This window comes from Cebus imitator, unplaced genomic scaffold (assembly GCF_001604975.1).
Source record: "Cebus imitator isolate Cc_AM_T3 unplaced genomic scaffold, Cebus_imitator-1.0 Scaffold565, whole genome shotgun sequence".
NCBI lineage: Eukaryota > Metazoa > Chordata > Mammalia > Primates > Cebidae > Cebus > Cebus imitator.
The window spans coordinates 266852-284346 of record NW_016107880.1 but is presented as its reverse complement, the minus strand read 5'-3'; the positions used below and the strand labels follow the sequence as shown (position 1 = coordinate 284346).

General features: G+C 39.5%; 1 protein-coding gene across 14 annotated transcripts in view; it reads left to right on the top strand.

The window, feature by feature from the left end:
* The window catches only part of DLGAP1 (DLG associated protein 1), a 980899-nt gene that overhangs the window by 736084 nt on the left and 227320 nt on the right, over positions 1-17495 (top strand). For all 14 annotated transcript variants that reach the window (XM_037734016.1, XM_037734015.1, XM_037734014.1 and 11 more), the window contains 2 exons: positions 1706-1883; positions 11741-11981. In XM_037734016.1, the coding sequence (XP_037589944.1) occupies positions 1706-1883; positions 11741-11981 (419 nt within the window). The remainder of the gene's footprint in view (positions 1-1705; positions 1884-11740; positions 11982-17495) is intronic.

The following is a 17495-nucleotide window of genomic DNA, read 5'->3' as shown; positions in this document are numbered from 1 at the left end:
TTGCTTTTCATAAATTTTATCATTTTCTTCATAAAATTCTGGTGCATTTCTTTTTTGTAATTTCTGCATATTTTATGTTTTGTCATTTTAAAGGGAATTTTTTCATTAAGATTTTATCTGATGTTACATGGAAGTTAATTTATGTATTGTTACCTTGTGTGTAACTACCTTGAGGATTTTCCGTATTAGTTCTCATGGTTTTTCAGTTGATTTTCTCTTATCTTACAGATAATTGATTGAATTATCTGTAAATACTCAAAACTTACCTTTTTCTTTACAATGTTTATATTACTTATTTTTTTAAATTTTCTAATTTCACCAGCTAGGATGATAAATAATAGCAGCTATGGGGGCATACATCTTTTTCCCTATCAACTTTAATTTATGTAATTATGAACAATGTTACAGCCAAAGTTAAAGAAATCTAATACAGAAAGAAAAATCGCACTAATCCCATGTGAAAACAAACTTTTAAAATAAATGACATTAGCCAGGCACAATGGCTCCTGCCTATAATCCCAACAGTTTGGGAGGCCAAGGCAGGCAGGTCACTTGAGGCCAGGAGTTCAAGACCAGCCTGACCAACATAGCAAAACTCCGTCTCTACAAAAAGTACAGAAATTAGCCGGGCATGGTGGTGTGTGCCTGTTGTCTCAGCTATTTAGGGGCTGAGGCACGAGAATTGCTTGAACCCAGGAGGTGGAGACTGCAGTGAACCAAGATCGTACTTCTGCACTCCAGCCTGGAAGTCAAAGCAAGACTCTGTTTCAATAAATAAATAAAATAACATTAAATTGATTATATATGAATAGAAAGACTGAGGAAGAATATACTCCAAACTTCTATGAAGTAGTTCTTCTATGAGTAGTTCTTCTAGTTGTATGGAATTCTACAGACAGGAACAAGGGGAGACAGAGGAACCTACCTTCCACTTCATGCATATCTGTATAGCTTGGCTATTTGCAATTAGCATTTTCTACTTTTATAATTTTGCAATGCATCTTGGAATAAATCCAAAGAGTACAAAGTGTGTAGTGACTTGTCTTTACTTATAAAGATTGAGAGGTATGCCTTTTTAGTGGCTAAGGTGTAGGTTCTGTTCACCAAGTTCGATCTCAACTATATTAGAGAGTTAAAGCTGGGAAGGAAGGAAGGAAGGAAGGAAGGATGGAAGGAAGGAAGGAAGGAAAGAAGGAAGGAAGGAAGGAAAGAAGGAAGGAAGGAAAGAAGGAAGGAAGGAAGGGAGGAAGGAAGGAAGGAAGGGAGGAAGGGGAAGAAAAGAAGATTGATAAATTGATAGATAAAACTATAGGTATAGGTATATACCCACTTACTGTTACTAAGCAGTCCAAAAACAGAAAGATGGCCATAGGAAGGAAATAGGTACAAAGAAAAGCGTTACAAATTACACAAGTCAGAATGCCAGGGCAGGACAATCGCTGCTATTATCTGCTTCCTAGGATGGCTAGGAATATGTGAATGAAGCAATTAGTTCATGATTGAAGAGAATGTTAATTGCTCTCCAATGAATATTTCCTGTCAAAAGTTCTTCCTTCTGAGACGCTGTGGGGGAGTTTAGCAATCATAGAAGGGTATCTATGTCATTTGTCCCAGTTTGCCACATACATGATAGTGGTGCCACATCATATTGCTTCCTGCATTTTGGAATGTGACTAAATGCACCTCTTCCATTGTTCCCTTCCAGAATCTCCAATGAACACTCACCCAAACTCCAGATCCGGAGTCATAGTTACCTGAGGGCAGTGAGTGAAGTCTCCATCAACCGGAGCCTGGACAGCCTCGACCCTGCAGGCTTGCTCACATCACCAAAGTTCCGCTCCAGGAATGAGAGCTACATGCGAGCCATGAGCACCATCAGCCAGGTGAGGGCCATCAGGGCAGCGGTGGTCAGGAGCCATTAGCGGCAGGAAGGTTAGTGAGAACTGAGAGGGCGTGATGTGGGGAGGCAGTCGCTCACCCAGTAGATCATTGATGGATCAGACAGGAGGTGCAGTCAAGTGCTGCAAAGAGCATGCTGTGTGTTTGGCTGCAGTAAGCCCCCAATATCAATGGTCTGCCGAGAGGTGGGGCCCTCTGCAGGTGGATAAAGCACAATGAAGGGGGTCCTTGGAAATTCACTTGAGGTCAGGAGTTTGAGATCAGCCTGGCCAACATGGGGAAACCCTGTATCTACTAAAAATACAAAAGTTAGCCCAGCATGGTGGCAGACACCTGTGATCCCAGCTACTCGGGAGGCTGAAGCAAGAGGATCACTTGAACCCGGGAGGTGGAGGTTGCAGTGAACCGAGATCACATCACTGCACTCCAGCCTGGATGACAGAGCAAGACTCTGCCTCAATTTTAAAAAAAAACTTCAGCTTTTAAACAAGCAAGGGATATAAGGGATATGAATCTAACTTTGATGTAGGATAATTAATCTGGCCAAAAAAACATAGGAAAGATTGGAGAGAATGAGAAGCTAGAAGCAGAGAGGCTACTTTGGAAGACACTGTGATCATCAAGGTGAGAATGTCACTGATGGTGGTGGTGACCACAGTGGTGATGTTGGTGTGTTGGTGATAATGATGGGAGTGATGGTGATGATGGTGACGGTGATGGTGGTAGCAGTGGTGATGGTGGTGATGATGGTGATGGTGGTGGTGGTGGTGATGGTGTTGGTAGTGATGGTGGTCGTAGTGATAGGACAGTAGTGATGGAAGTGATACTAATGGTGGTGGTGGTGGTGATGGTCGTGGTAGTGATGATGGGGATGGTGGTGGCAGTGATGGTAACAGTAGTGGCAGTGGTGATGTGATGGTGGTGGTGATGTGATAATGATGGTTATGGTGGTGGTGATGATCATGATGGTGGTGGGGTGATAGTGACAGAGTGGCAGTGAACACTGTGATAGTGATGGTGGTGGTGGTGATTATGGTAATATTGATGGTGACAGTGGCAGTGGTGGTTGTGTTGGTGGTTGTGGTGATTGTGGTGTTAGTGATGACAGTGGTGGTGGTGGTAGTCTTGATGGTTGTGGTGATTGTGGTGATACTGATGATGACAGTGGCAATGGTGGTAGTTGTGATGGTGGTTGTGGTGATTGTGGTGATAGTGATGGTGACAGTGGTGGCAGTGGTGGTCGTGATGGTGATGGCTGTGATTGTAGTGATGGTGACAGCGGTGGCAGTGGTGATTGTGATAGTGGTGGCTGTGATTGTAGTGATGGTGACAGCGGTGGCAGTGGTGGTCGTGATGGCGATGGCTGTGATTGTAGTGATGGTGACAGTGGTGGCAGTGGTGGTCGTGATGGCGATGGCTGTGATTGTAGTGATGGTGATAGAGGTGGGAGTGGTGGTTGTGATGGCGATGGTTGTGATTATAGTGATGGTGACAGTGGTGGCTGTGATGGTGGTAGCTGTGATATAGTGATGGTGACAGTGGTGGCTGTGATGGTGGTGATGGTAGTGGTGGTGATGGTGGTAGCAGTGACAGTGGTGATGGCGATGCTGTAGCGTGGTGCTGGTATAGATGAAACAATGTATTGAGAAAAAGAATATGAAACGGTAGGCTGATCACTGAAACATCTGTGAAAATAAGACCCTGAAACAGGAACACTGCTATCACTCTGTCCCTGTCAACAAAATTAAGCTCCCTGCTCTAAATGGAGTCCTGAAAAGTCAGGAGCTGCAGGGCAGACTCCAAGAGCAGAGTAGGGAGAGCCAGGGAAAGCTGGCCTGGGGGATTTCGGTGCTGGTCCATCATGTGTTTACTTTACAGAAATCTCCAAGAACATGCAAACCTATTTGTGCTGATGATTGCCCAATGATATACATTATCTCAATTCTCAGGGAATTCGCTGGAGCCTCTATTTGATGCACTTTAGATTTGTTTTATTTTTATTTTTTTCACAATAAATAACATTTAAAACTTCTTGGAACATGTATTTATTCTGTATGGCCTAAAGGGCACACAGTCATTGAGAATTATATAATGGTGTACAAATCTAGGGATCATACATGCAGAATACATCAGTGCATTTAAAATATTCTGTTGGAAAAATATTTATATGCATTCGTGGCTTTCACAATTTTACAATGTTTAAAACAGGAGAACATTTAATTTCCCACAGCAGCACACTGCCCTTGCAGCTCACTGTTTTGAGTCCCCAGCTGCACATTTGACCTTCTTTAGGACATCACTTTGCAGTGATCGCTTAGTAAGATACCAACAAATCATTGCACAGACACATGGGAGAAGTAATGCTGGCAGGTTAGGCGCTGTAATTCCATGATGTCGCCATTTGACCTTAAGCAAAATACAGAAAGAATGGCCAGGTGAAATAGACTCCTAATGATACATTGTTTTTCTAGTTCCATATTCAATTTTCAAGTACCACAGTATCTTTAAGGATAATTTCAAACATCCTGTTATAGTTGCAACATTGTCATTTTAAAAGGAGAATAGTTTCCTCTTCAAAGCAATGCTGCTATATATACCCTAGACTTTTCAAAAAGAGGTTGGCTTTTATGCTGTTAGAGCTATTTTCTCAAATAGATTATTAGTAGAAGCTATAATAGTATAGAATTTAAGTGCATTATTTCTTACTTCCCTTTAAAACCTGACACATCATTCATCAAAGGCTCCTACAAAGTTGAGTGAAGAGTTGGTCTAGAATAACCAAATTATTTCTGTCATTTATTACTCACGGAAGTAAAAGACCCCTAAAAACAAATTGTGCTTGGATGATAAAGAAAAAAATTAAGTATATTTTTATGTTTATTCTTTTTCTATATTTTTACCATAGGTACATCTAATTAAAATGTGGGTTTTTAAAGGGGGCCTTGAGAAGAAATTATTATATTCACGGAAAGTCAGATATTTAAAAATATGTCACATAATCACTGTCATTTCCAAGTTAATTTATGTCTTTTTTTATTTCAAGTCCAAATCCTAGGTATTTTCATCTGAAATGGCAAACTGAAAACCCACAGACGTATTTTCTCTGTTAGGTTTCTACATCCTTGTCTAAAAATTAATGTAACTAGGCAGCTGTTTGCTCAGTGGTGATACCGGCAGCTTAGCTGTGACTTTCACTTAGGCCGTCCCTTCATTGTGTGTGTGTGTGTGTGTGTGTGTGTGTGTGTGTGGAAAGAGAGAGAGACAAAGAGAGAAAGAATGAAATGGAAACCTAGATAAGTTAATTGTCTATAGGTGCACAGCCAGTCAGTGAAAGAAGCTTGGAAACCCAAGAGTCCTGACTCTAACTTATAAGTGACTTCAGTGCCTGCTGGTATTGGTGGCAATAATACTACTGCTAGTAATAGTATTATTAACAGTAGAAAGAATAACAATGGAATAATTAGTTACCATTTATTGAGTACCTGGTACATGCTAGTAGCTTTGCATATTATCTAATTAAGTCCACATCTATTCTATAAGAATTATTATTTTTTTAATTGATGAATCTCCATCTCAGAAGGTTGGACTAACATATTTGTTTCTTTCTACTATTTTTCCCACTACACTATCACATAAAATAATATCCACCATTTATGGAGTGTGAACCAGATGCCTAGATATTAATATGCATTTTGATATTATTTTTTATCATAAAGTACTCCTATGAGGTAGGTATTACTGTACCTACTTCACAGATGAGGAAAGTGAAGCTCAGAGAATTCAAGCAAACTGTTCACTATATAATTGAAAGAACACTAAAATTCTTCTTCATCCCATGTAAAAAAAGTACATCTAAGTAAATTTAAAATGTAAGCAATAGCACAAAATAACAAAATGCATTAAAATAAATATTAGGAGAATATATGCATAGTAGGGTGGTCAGAATTATTCCTTATAATAAAACATGAATTCCAGAAAATATAAAATAAAAGATCTATTCTAAATAAAATTAAATATTTCTGTATGGCAAAAGATATAATAAAGTTAAAATACAATTGGTGGGAGGAATATTGACACACATTAACAAAAAGGGTAAATGTTATCATTGTTTAAACTATTCCTATAAATTAATAAGAAAAGATAATCCAAAAAAATAGTCAAAGCTTACAAATAAAAATAATCAGAGAAAAAAATACAAAAGCCAGTAAATAAAGTGACAAGTACTTATTCACTTTTGTAGGCTGTTTGATGCAAATCAAAACAGCACAATATCATTCTTGACACAGAGCAGCAAAAACTGAGCTAATATTCTATTTTGGTGACCGTGGTGAGAGATGAACTCTGTGTTACTTGCTGCTTGGACTGGAAACTGCTATGTTTCAGAAGGTGGGTTAGTAAAATCTACAAAAAGGTAAAAATACACTAAAAAAAAAAAATAGGAGCTGAAAAGGAAGGAAATTTAAAAAAAAAAAAAAAATGGGGTTGAATGCAGTGGCTCATGCCTGTTGTCCCAGCTACTCGGGAGGCTGAGGCCAGAGGATAGCTTGAGCCCAGGAGGTTGATTCTGCAGTGAGCTATAATCACACAACTGCAGTCCAGCCTTGGCAACAGAGCTAGACCTTATCTCTTAAAGAGATGGGAGGAGAGAGGGAAAAAGAGAGAGAGAGAGAGAGAGAACAGAAATGAAGAGTTTAAAAGAATTAAAGAGAAATTGACAAATATCAAAACCAGACAAAGAAGATTAGACATACAGATAATAGAAGTCCCTTAAGAAGAAAATCAATGGAAGAGAACAAGTAAGAAAAACAATGAATTTTTTAAAACTTTTCTGAAATAGAAAGTTGATTTGAAGCTACGTATTGGAAGAACATACCATGTACCTGAGAAATTGACTCAAAACAATTCAACATCAGGACATATTCTAGTAAAATTACAAGACTTTAAAGAATGTTTTTTAAAAAACACTTTGCATTTCTAGACAAAAAGAGCAAGTGACTTAACAAAATGAAAATTGAGTTATCATTGGACCCTCTAACAATAATGTTTTATGCTGGAAGAAGATGATGTGTGTGGCATTTTAATATACTCAAGAAAAAAATATGTGAATCAAAGATTTTTATGTCCAGAAAAACTGACTTTCATGTGTAAAAGGCATAAACTGTTATAAGCATGGATGAATGCAGAGAATATTGTTTTATGAGCACATTCTGAGAAATATACTAGACAATGAGCTCTAAACAACCAAAATGGCCAGGCATAAAAACTGTGAATGCTCCTCTGCTTACAATGGGGTTACATCCCTGATAGACCCACTGCAAGTTGAAAATACCATAAGTCAAAAATGGGCATTTTGTAAACATGATGGGATGTAAAACAAAAAACACAATATCCAGAAAACACTAGCAACATAGTTCTCCATGAAGTATCAGTTGTTTACCCTTGTCATTGCATGGCTGAGCACCTAGCCAGAATCTCGAGATAATACTGTACCACATATCAATAGCCCAGGAAAAGATCTAAATTCAAAATTGAAAGTAGAGTTTCTACTGAATGCATATCAATCTTGTGTCATCATAAAGTACAAAAATCGTAAGTTAAACACCATAAGTCATGGACCACCTGTAGTAGCAAACATTAGACACAATTATTTGTAGAACTAAGAGCATTTACTGGTTGGGAAGCATAATAAGTTTATTTGCTCTGACAATGTAAATATAGCATAACTATTTAAAAATGAGAAAAGAATAGAGGGACCACATGTAAAATAAAATTGTTAGCTCTTTAATCATACATGGGCAGGGGTAGTATTAATAATGTTTTCTGTGCATGTATTATGGGATAAAGTAAATGAATCATTATAGAATAGTCCAACTCCATCATCTCCTCTGTCCTTGAGAACCAGGATTCTTAGTATGGAATAAAGATCTAAGAGTAAACATATATAGAAGAGGTTATATAAGAACCCTATAGAATTTATATCCTAGTTCTTCCCACTGAAAAGGCCTAAGAACAATGATTAACTCAGCAGCAACAACAATATATCTCCCTAGTACCAGGATTGTGTTCTTGTAATATCATTTCCCACTCAAAAAGAAAGGGCTGGCCAGGCGTGGTGGCTCATGCTTGTAATCTCAGCACTTTGGGAAGCCAAGGCGGGTGGATCACCTGAGGTCAGGAGTTTGAGACCGGCCTTACCAACATGGAGAAGCCCTGTCTCTACTAAAAATACAAAATTAGCCAGGCATGGTGGCACATGCCTGTAATCCTAGCTACTTGGGAGGCTGAGGCAGGAGAATCACTTGAACCTGGGAGGCAGACATTGCAGTGAACTGAGATCATGCCATTGCACTCCAGCCTGGGAAACAAGAGCAAAACTCCTTCTCAAATAAAAGAAAGAAAGGGCTTTTCGGAAACATACTGATTTCAGGACTAGGCAGGAAAAGTTTAAATTGAGTTTGGAATACCTGATCATACCAGATACCAAAGATTACTACTTGCATGTCAAAAAGACTCCCAAACCAAGCCAAAAGACTCCCACTGACCAAATATGGAACAAATTTGGGTTCACTGAGGACAATTATTTCAATTGACTTAAAACCATCAAATATTTTTAAATCTATGAGTTAATGTGATATTTTTTAAAATTATTACACATGGAATATCAGAGAACAAATTTTATCTTGAAAACTAGTAAATAGGGGAAATCAAGCATTTATCCTAGCATTCCTATATGAACTAAATCATTGAGTAAACAAGTAATATAAAAGATAATATTCCAACTAGTAGTTGTAAAAGTAATTATAGAATAATTTCATTTTGCAACTCCCAAGGATTAACAGATCTAGGCATTGAGCATAGATAACTTCTAACAACATAAAAAGAGAGACAATCTACACATAATGTGCCTCCTGATGAAATAAACACAAGACCTCTAGCCTTGCCAAAAAGATTGAACCTGAATCTGATCAAATATCTGAATCTGGATTCCAATTTTCAGGTAATACAAAATACAGAAGAACATGATGAGCTCCAACATTTGTATAAAATCAGCAAAATCCAGACTATGGGAAGCTCTATGGGTCAAATAAACCAGATTCTCAAGAGATAAATCAAAATAAGTGTATATTAAAGGTGAATTTTAAAATGTATCAGATTTAGTATCCCTGGGCTCTAGGGTTTGTCTTACCCATTTTTTGGGTAAAAAAAAAAACTATAAAGAAATGCACAAAAATGATCGCAATAACACTCAGGGTATTAGTTACGTACTTTTAGAGGGAGATTGAAGATTGTGAATATGGGGGTATGTGGAGGGACTTCTAGGGTGTCTGGAAAAGTTCTATTTCTTGATCTGGGTAGTGGTTCCAAGGTGTTTGCCTTATTATAATTCATTAAGTTATATATTTATTTTGTATGCTTTTCTGTATCTGTGTATAATGAAAATAAAAGGATAAAAAGAAATGAAGGAGAATTTGATTAAGAATATAAGTGTAGCCAGGAGCCGTAGTTCACACGTGTAATCCCAGCACTTTGCAGGTGGAGGTGGGAGGATCGCTTCAGACCAGGAGTTTGAGACCAGCTTGGACAACAGCTTAGAGACAGGTTTCTAAAAAAAAAAAAAAAAAAAAAAAAAAAAAAGTTAAAAAAAAATAGCCAAGCATGGTGATGTGTACCTGTGGTCCCAACTACCCAGAAATCTGAATTGGGAGGACTGCTTGAGTGCAAGAAGTCGAGGCTGCAGTAAGCCTTGTTCGCGCCACTGCACTCCACTCTGGGTGACAGAGCAAGATCATACATATATATATATATATATACATATACATGTTTAACTTAGAGCGTTAAGTAGTAGAAGAGTGAGCATATATACTATCCGGAAAAATAATCTTTTGAGTTTAATGGTTGTTACCTTGACAGAAATATTTTGCTATTTCTTTGTAAAGTTTCACATGTTGACTAAAAGGGGAAAAAAATGAAAAATTATATACATATATGTGTGTGTGTGTGTGTGTGTATATATATATATATATACACACATATATATACCCATATATTTGTAGATATATATAAACATACACACATATATATTTGCTTTATTTTTGACTTTGAAATAATTGTCACCTTACAAAAGAGTCACACGTGTAATACAAAGACTCTCCTGTATATCCTTGACCCAGATTGAAATGTATGTATTGTTAAGATTTGGGCTCACTTTCTCACCCTTTCTCTCTCTCACTCCATTTGATAGCTGCAGATATGTTCCTTTACCTCTAAATGTATGTCCATGTATTTCTTTAAAAACAAAGATATGTAGAGATACAATTTTCTAATATAGACACATATACTTATTAGCCTGGAAAATGTGCAGGGATTTCACATAACAAATTAGATAAAGAATGTGAAAATAGCATTTTTAAAGCGTAAAGCATTCTTACTAAGAAATGCATATCTCTTTCCATTGCTATGCCTAACGTAATTGGTCACCTTTATCTGAAGTTTAAAGAAATTAGTCATTACTGGAGCACAACTTCGGTTAATACAAAATGAGGAGACAGCCAAAAATTGTAATGGTTTTCAGTGAGTGTTCTAAACCTAATTATAGTTTAATTTATTAAATTCCCAATGCCTCATGAATTTGATATTAGAAAAATAGAGATAAGATATCCTGGAAGGTAATAGAAAATTGAGAAATGCTCCCGAATCTCTAGCAAGTCAACCAAAAAGTGAGAAGTTGACGGAACATCTAGTCAGGCATATTTTTTCTTAATGGGGCTCCAACCTAATGTAAATTACACACAGGAGGAATATAAATCAATAAAAACTTATTCTTCAAAAAAAAAAAAAGAAAGCCCCAATTCAAAGATTTTTTTCCAATTACAAAAATATTTTTGTAGCGAAATTTTTTAAATATGTTAACAAGCAATTTATGAATCATGTCAGTTTTTGTTGTTGTTGTTGTTTGTTTGTTGAGACAAGATCTCTCTCTGTTGCCCAGGCTGGAATGCAGGGGTGTAATCAGGGCTCACTACAGCCCCGACCTCCCAGGCTCAAGTGATCCTCGCACCACGGCCTCCCAGAGTGCTGGGTAATAGGTGTGAGCCACCACACTCAGCCCGTATGGACTTTTTTTTAAAGAAGACTGAAACTTGTAAATAGCTTGAAAATCATGATGGTGCTTTTCAAGATTTTGACATATCTGAGTTTAGTCTATTTTTGTGCAGAATGTGGGTATCTTGCCAGAAAATATAGGGCATGTTTCCATACCATGCACTAAATTAAGCTTACCACTGAAATTATTTGACAAACTAGTCACTTCAAAAGGCACTATAAAAATACTCATTTCTAAAATGTTTGCGCTAAAAAGTTGTACCGAAATACATGAACTCTGACAATGGACTGATAAAATTTTTCTCCAAGTTTGTGTTTATAAATAAGAATAACATGCATTGGAGTAAGTCCCACATTTCCTTGCATTCTACAAACAATGCCCTTTTTTCTTTAAAATGTAATCAAGGGCAGTGGTGGCAGCTCATGTTTGTAATCTTTGGGAGGCCCAGGCTGGTGGATAACTTGAGGTCAGGAGTTCAAGACCATCCTGGCCAACATGGTGAAACCCCATCTCTACGAAAAATACAATATATATATATATATATATATATCTCGATTGTTTGAAATTATAAGATAAATGCCATTCAATTATAGCCTGTAACAGAAAGGAAATAAAATGCATTTGAGTTTAACATAACCAGACGCTGCTTTTTCTTCTGGGGATTGAAGTTCCCAGATGCTTGGAGAGGTTGCTCCTCCACCAGGAGGCGAGTGTCACAGCGCCCATGTCTGCCCGCAGGTGAGCGAGATGGAAGTGAACGGGCAGTTCGAGTCCGTGTGCGAGTCCGTGTTCAGCGAGCTGGAGTCGCAGGCCGTGGAGGCGCTGGACCTGCCCATGCCCGGCTGCTTCCGCATGCGGAGCCACAGCTACGTGCGGGCCATCGAGAAGGGCTGCTCCCAGGACGACGAGTGCGTGTCCCTGAGGTCGTCTTCGCCGCCGCGCACCACCACCACCGTCAGGACCATCCAGAGCAGCACGGGTGAGTGTGCGGGCCCGCAGCCAGCCTGGCCTCTGTGCTGGCTACGGCACGACTGTCCCCTAAGACTGTGCCTTTGCTGTCATCACGCATAGTTGCCGGGATCAAGATACCACCCATGTCCTACAAACCAAAGGTTTTCCTTCCCTACCTGCCTCTATCCCCACCTCTGGCCACTCTCCCACACCCACTTCCCATCTCCATCTCGGCATCCGCAGGGCAAACTGGAACTACAGCACCTTGAGGCAGCCACAGCACAGCCCAACAGGGAGGGACTTCCAAGATCCCACACAGGTCCTGGGAGCTGATCCCTGCCAGCTCCTCCTCGCAGTAATTAGGCTCGGCCTTTTAGGGCTGAGACCCTAAATGAACCAGACACCCTGCTTGTGGCCATCACAGAATTAAAATGACTGTTTTATTCCAAGATACCCACAAAGTGACTATCCCAAAAGACCTGAAGTATCACTGTGAGAAAATAAGAAGGAAGAAATGGATGACCCAGGAATATTGATTGCACATTTTATGAGTTTTATTTTAACAGAAAGCAGATTTATTTCACTATTTTAAAACTTCTATCTATCCTGTATAAATAGCACCTCCTCTTCCCTCTAAACTGTATTTCAGCGTGTGTGGTTAAACTGTATTTTTGTCAGTAGATTTTAGGCACAGAGACACAGAAAAGCTTAATGAGTTTCCATGACACTGGAACCTGCATAATAATATAGCCGTGGGCTATGTATGACAATGTGTGCATATGTAATATATATATATAACATTTGGGTTCCAAAAAGAAAATCCCACTGTCTTACTAGACTTAACTTTATGATTGAACTTAGCGTAACTACAATATAATGAAGATCATCAAACTTAGAGTCGAGAGAAATAATGATGAATAAATTAGAAAGAAAAGCCTGTGTCAGAATATTCTATCATTCCATGTTAGTGCTAGGTGCATCCAGTGTTAGTAATTATCATTCAGTCTAAAACTTTTGAAGGCTTAAGAGTTAAAAGGTCCTCAAATCCAAGTTAAAATCCTTGTAATTAGATGTATAGAATTGAGGTGACAATTTTATTAAAAAAAAAAAAAATACCAGTTAAACAAGAGGCGTTTATTCTTGACCACAGCAGACTGAGATCTCAGTGTTAGGAGAGGAAATGCTTCCAGACCTTGCATTGGCCAAGCAGCTCAGCAGGGAGCCCAGCAGCTCAGACCCTGGCTGGCTACCTCCAGACCAGGGATGGTGGATGTCTGTTACGTTCTTACTCACTAGGAAATTCTCTAACAACAGCCACACCTTCATAAATTAAATGAGAGTTATTTATGAAGAGAAAAAAATATTTATTGAAAAATCAACCATGAGCATGTTTGTGTGTATGTATTTGCATTCATGCAGTGTGATGTGGAATGTCTACCCTGTACCTGTAGCGTATCTCTGTGTCTTTCGGTGTGTCCCATTTCTCCACCCACCACCCCACCCACCGCCACCCCATGCACAACCCGTTCCCAGTATCTGGTCCATTCGTCTGTATGATGAACTCAGCCCGCCAGCTGAAATTGCTCCTTAAATACATAAAATGTAGATCCTGGCCCAGAAGTCACAAAGAGTGCTGTCAGGAAAACAGGAAGGAAAGGGCTGCTGACTCACTCCTTCCCGGTCAGGAGATGGTGTTGTGGCTAAAGTAGTGAGAGACCTGGAATGGCTTTTCTCTGCTCACCTGTCAGATTTGCGTGTTTTTGTGGTTTTGCTTAACACTCCCTGCATCGGCACCTGTCCCGTGCTCCTTGCCCCAAACACACACAGGTCTGCCCTCCTAAGACCCTTCTCAGATACTCCGGAGGCTCCCAGAGCTCAAGCAATAGAGTTGCCAAATAAAATCCAGGTTGTCCAGTTAAATTTTAATTTCAGGTAAAGAGTGAATAATTCTGCCGGATAGAATTGCATGAGAAATACTTATACTGTGGAACTATTTGTCGTGTTTGTAGTATTTGCTAAAATACTATCAGGGCAGGAGATGAATGGGCTCTGGAAAGGTGTCTTATGTAGTTCCATTTAGAATCCAGATTGAATCTAAAGGGCTTTAACCAGAGATGCTATGTGGGAAAACACCCAAAGTGGGGAGAAGTGAATCAAAGCTGCACAGAGGTGATTCTTGGGCTCTCTGAGTCTTATCCTAAGTACGAAGCCACCTCCACCTGCAGCTCTCTTGGGGAAGGCTCCAGGCTTCACTGCTGCTGCAAGGATTTCAGGGCAGAAAGCTATGACGTACCTCTGGGGGGGGGAGGTGCATAAAATGCTGAGTGTTTGTACAGGGCGGCTGGTACTTCACCCAGAATCATGAAATTAACATGATGTATCATCTTCACAGGCGTGGAAAAATAAACAGTTTAAGTACTAAAGCATTATAGTAGATTCTAACTAAGTAAGCATATAGGAACCTTTTCAAATATTACCTTTCACAGTTTCTCTATGACATAGATTTGTTCTTTGAAAATTCATTATTGTATGATATAATAAGGGTCTCTGTCCATGCTGTTTCTCTCTTTCTCTCTCTCTCTCTTCCACACACACACATTTCCCTCTTTTCACACATGATCTCAGTATTGTCATATTAATTTTCTTCCACTAGTTTCCTTTTTATACTGAATCAAATATAATTTCCTGTAGAAAAATGCAGAAAATTGACTTTCTTACATAGCCTACTAATTTTTGAAGGAATGCACTCATCTGTGAAACCCGGGAAATGACTTTGCTCTAACTGTATTGATTTCCGCACATACACGGGTTGGATACACATCTCCGTTTAGCAGGACTTGACGTAGATTTCTCTGTTTGCCTCTCTTCCTTTGCTCATTATTCTCAGATACTCAGAACAGATTCCATTTTTCCTAAACTTATCCTTTGTCCTGAAAAAAATCCTCATTTTTGTCAACTGCCCTTAATTGGTAGAATTTCTCTCCTCAACAATCCACATTCTGAATCTTGGACATTTGGGTCAGCCCATGTTAATTGCTCAAATTTTCAGCAAAATATGCTATTAATTCATATTAGTAAAATGAAATCACAGACAAGAGTCTGCTGCCCCACGTGAGAATTATGAAGATGGGCTCAGCTCTAGGTGGCCGCAGGGACCCTCTAGCTGTTAGTAGGTGAGCAAGGATGAATGGAGACATCTCAGCACATCAGGACAAATTAAGAATAGAGTTACAGGGACTTAAAGTTATGCTTCCTTGCATTTATTGACTTCTTGGTTTATCTAACTATGATAGAATCTTAGGTTCTTTCAGCCTATAATCTACTTCAGGCACCCAGATTTCTCTCCATCCAATAGACTCAACAAGTTTTAATATAAACCACAGTGCCTGGGACTACAGGTAATATTAGAGGAGGAAATATCAGTGCAATGTTACACTAGAAATATTAGGATAGGAAAGTAGAATGAAAAAAGTCAATCAATCTCATGACTAAAAAACAAGAACCCTTGCCTCAATCATCTAAATATTTTAGGTAAAAGTAGAAATTGATGCTGGAAATACACCCAGACCTCCACTTCAGAGTATTGGATTAAACCTGCCTCTGAAGGAATACACCAATGCAACTGTATATGTTTGAGGTTACGTTTTTGTTTTACTTCCTGTGCTGAATATTTCCTAGGACCTATCAAAAGGCATTATCACATTGTATCTAGGCAGACTTGTACCTGGTGGTACCAGTAGTCTGAATAGGCAGAAACATTGTCTAATAATCATACGTGGATGCACATCAGGCCAAATACAAGAACACGCTCGTAAATATACAGAAAGAAAACCTTCAAAAAGGACACAAACTAAATCATTTGCAGCGGTTTCCCACCAAGTAGTAGGTGGGGAGAGGCGGATGGTAGAGAGTTAAGGAGATATTAAAAATAAGCATTTATGACTTTTTATGATTTTAATGTCAAATATAACATTTGAATAGAAATAATACTCCTTGATATAAGTAGGCAAACTATGATGTTGTATATTCTCTTGGGGTGGGGGGTTCTGTTTGTTTGCTTTTGTTTTTTTTTTTTGAGTTAGACTCTCCCTGTGTCACCCAGGCTGGAGCACAGTGGTATGATTATGACTTACTGCAGCCTCCAACTCCTGGACTGCAGTCCTCCACCTCAGCCTCCCGACTAGCTGGGAATACAGGTGAACACCGCCATACCTGGCTAATTTTCTTTCATTTTTTGAGATGGGGTCTTGCTTTGTCACCCAGGCTGGAGGGCAGTGGTGCAATCACGGGTCACTGCAACCTCTGCCCCACCCCACCCCCGGGCTCAAGCGATCCTCCCACCTCAGCCTCCTAAGTAGCTGGGACTACAAGCACATGACACCATATCCCGATAATTTGTTGTATTTTTGATAGAGATGAGGTTTCACTATGTTGACCAGGATGGTCTCAAACTCCTGAGCTCAAGTGATCCACCTGCCTCAGCCTCCCGACGTGCCGAGATTACAGGCATGAGCCACCACACTCAGCATACTCCCTGGTTTTTACAAATATTCTTCACTTTGAAATTCCAAGAAGCTTTATGTAGCAATAATACAATTTATAAAAAGAGTAAATAGATTCATTTGCCACACTGTTACTCTTAAGTTTGGCCTGTGTGCTATATTATTTTCTTTTTTATTTATTTCTTATTTAATTTTGAGACAGGGTCTTGCTGTGTTGCCCACGCTGCACTTCAGTGGTGTGATTATGGCTCACTGCAGCCTTAACTCCCAGGCCCAAGTGATCCTCTCACCTCAACCTCAAGAGTAGCTGGGACCACAGGCACATTCCAACATGCCTGGCTAATTTTTAAAAAAAATTTTTGTAGAGACAAAGATTTGCTATGTTGCTCAGGCTGGTCTCAAACTCGTGAACTTAAGCGATCCTCCCACCTCAGCCCCCTGAAGTGCTGGGATTACAGGTGTGAGCCACTGTCCCCAGTCAATACTCTAATTTTCTTATTAGAGGAATTTCTTGAGCAATGATGGAGCTGAACTGCCCTCCTCTCCTTCACATTGTTCAGGAAGAGGAGCAAGGACTGAGGGTACAGTGGCCCCCATGGGAAAGCAGTGCTGCTTTCTGGCCAGAGAGTCAACAGAGTTTACCCTCTTGGATATGGCTTGGGATCACAGTTACAGAAGTATTTACAGTTTGATTTTTGTAACAGGAGAAATCATATTTCCACTTAAATTGAGACACGTTCTTCCATCTTTCTACCTTACACCATACCCCATTCCTGGCAGCTCTGAAATGATTACTCAAGCCTTGCTTAATATATTAAAAGCAAGCTGGCACAGTGGCTCACGCCTGTAAACCCAACACTTTGGGAGGCCAAGGTGGGCCAATCACGAGGTCAGGAGATCGAGACCATCCTGGCCAACGTGGTGAAACCTCACGTCTACTAAAAAGACAAAAATCAGCTGGGCATGGTGGTGCACGCCTGTAGTCCCAGCTACTTGGGAGGCTGAGGCAGAAGAATCGCTTGAACCCAGGAGGCAGAGGT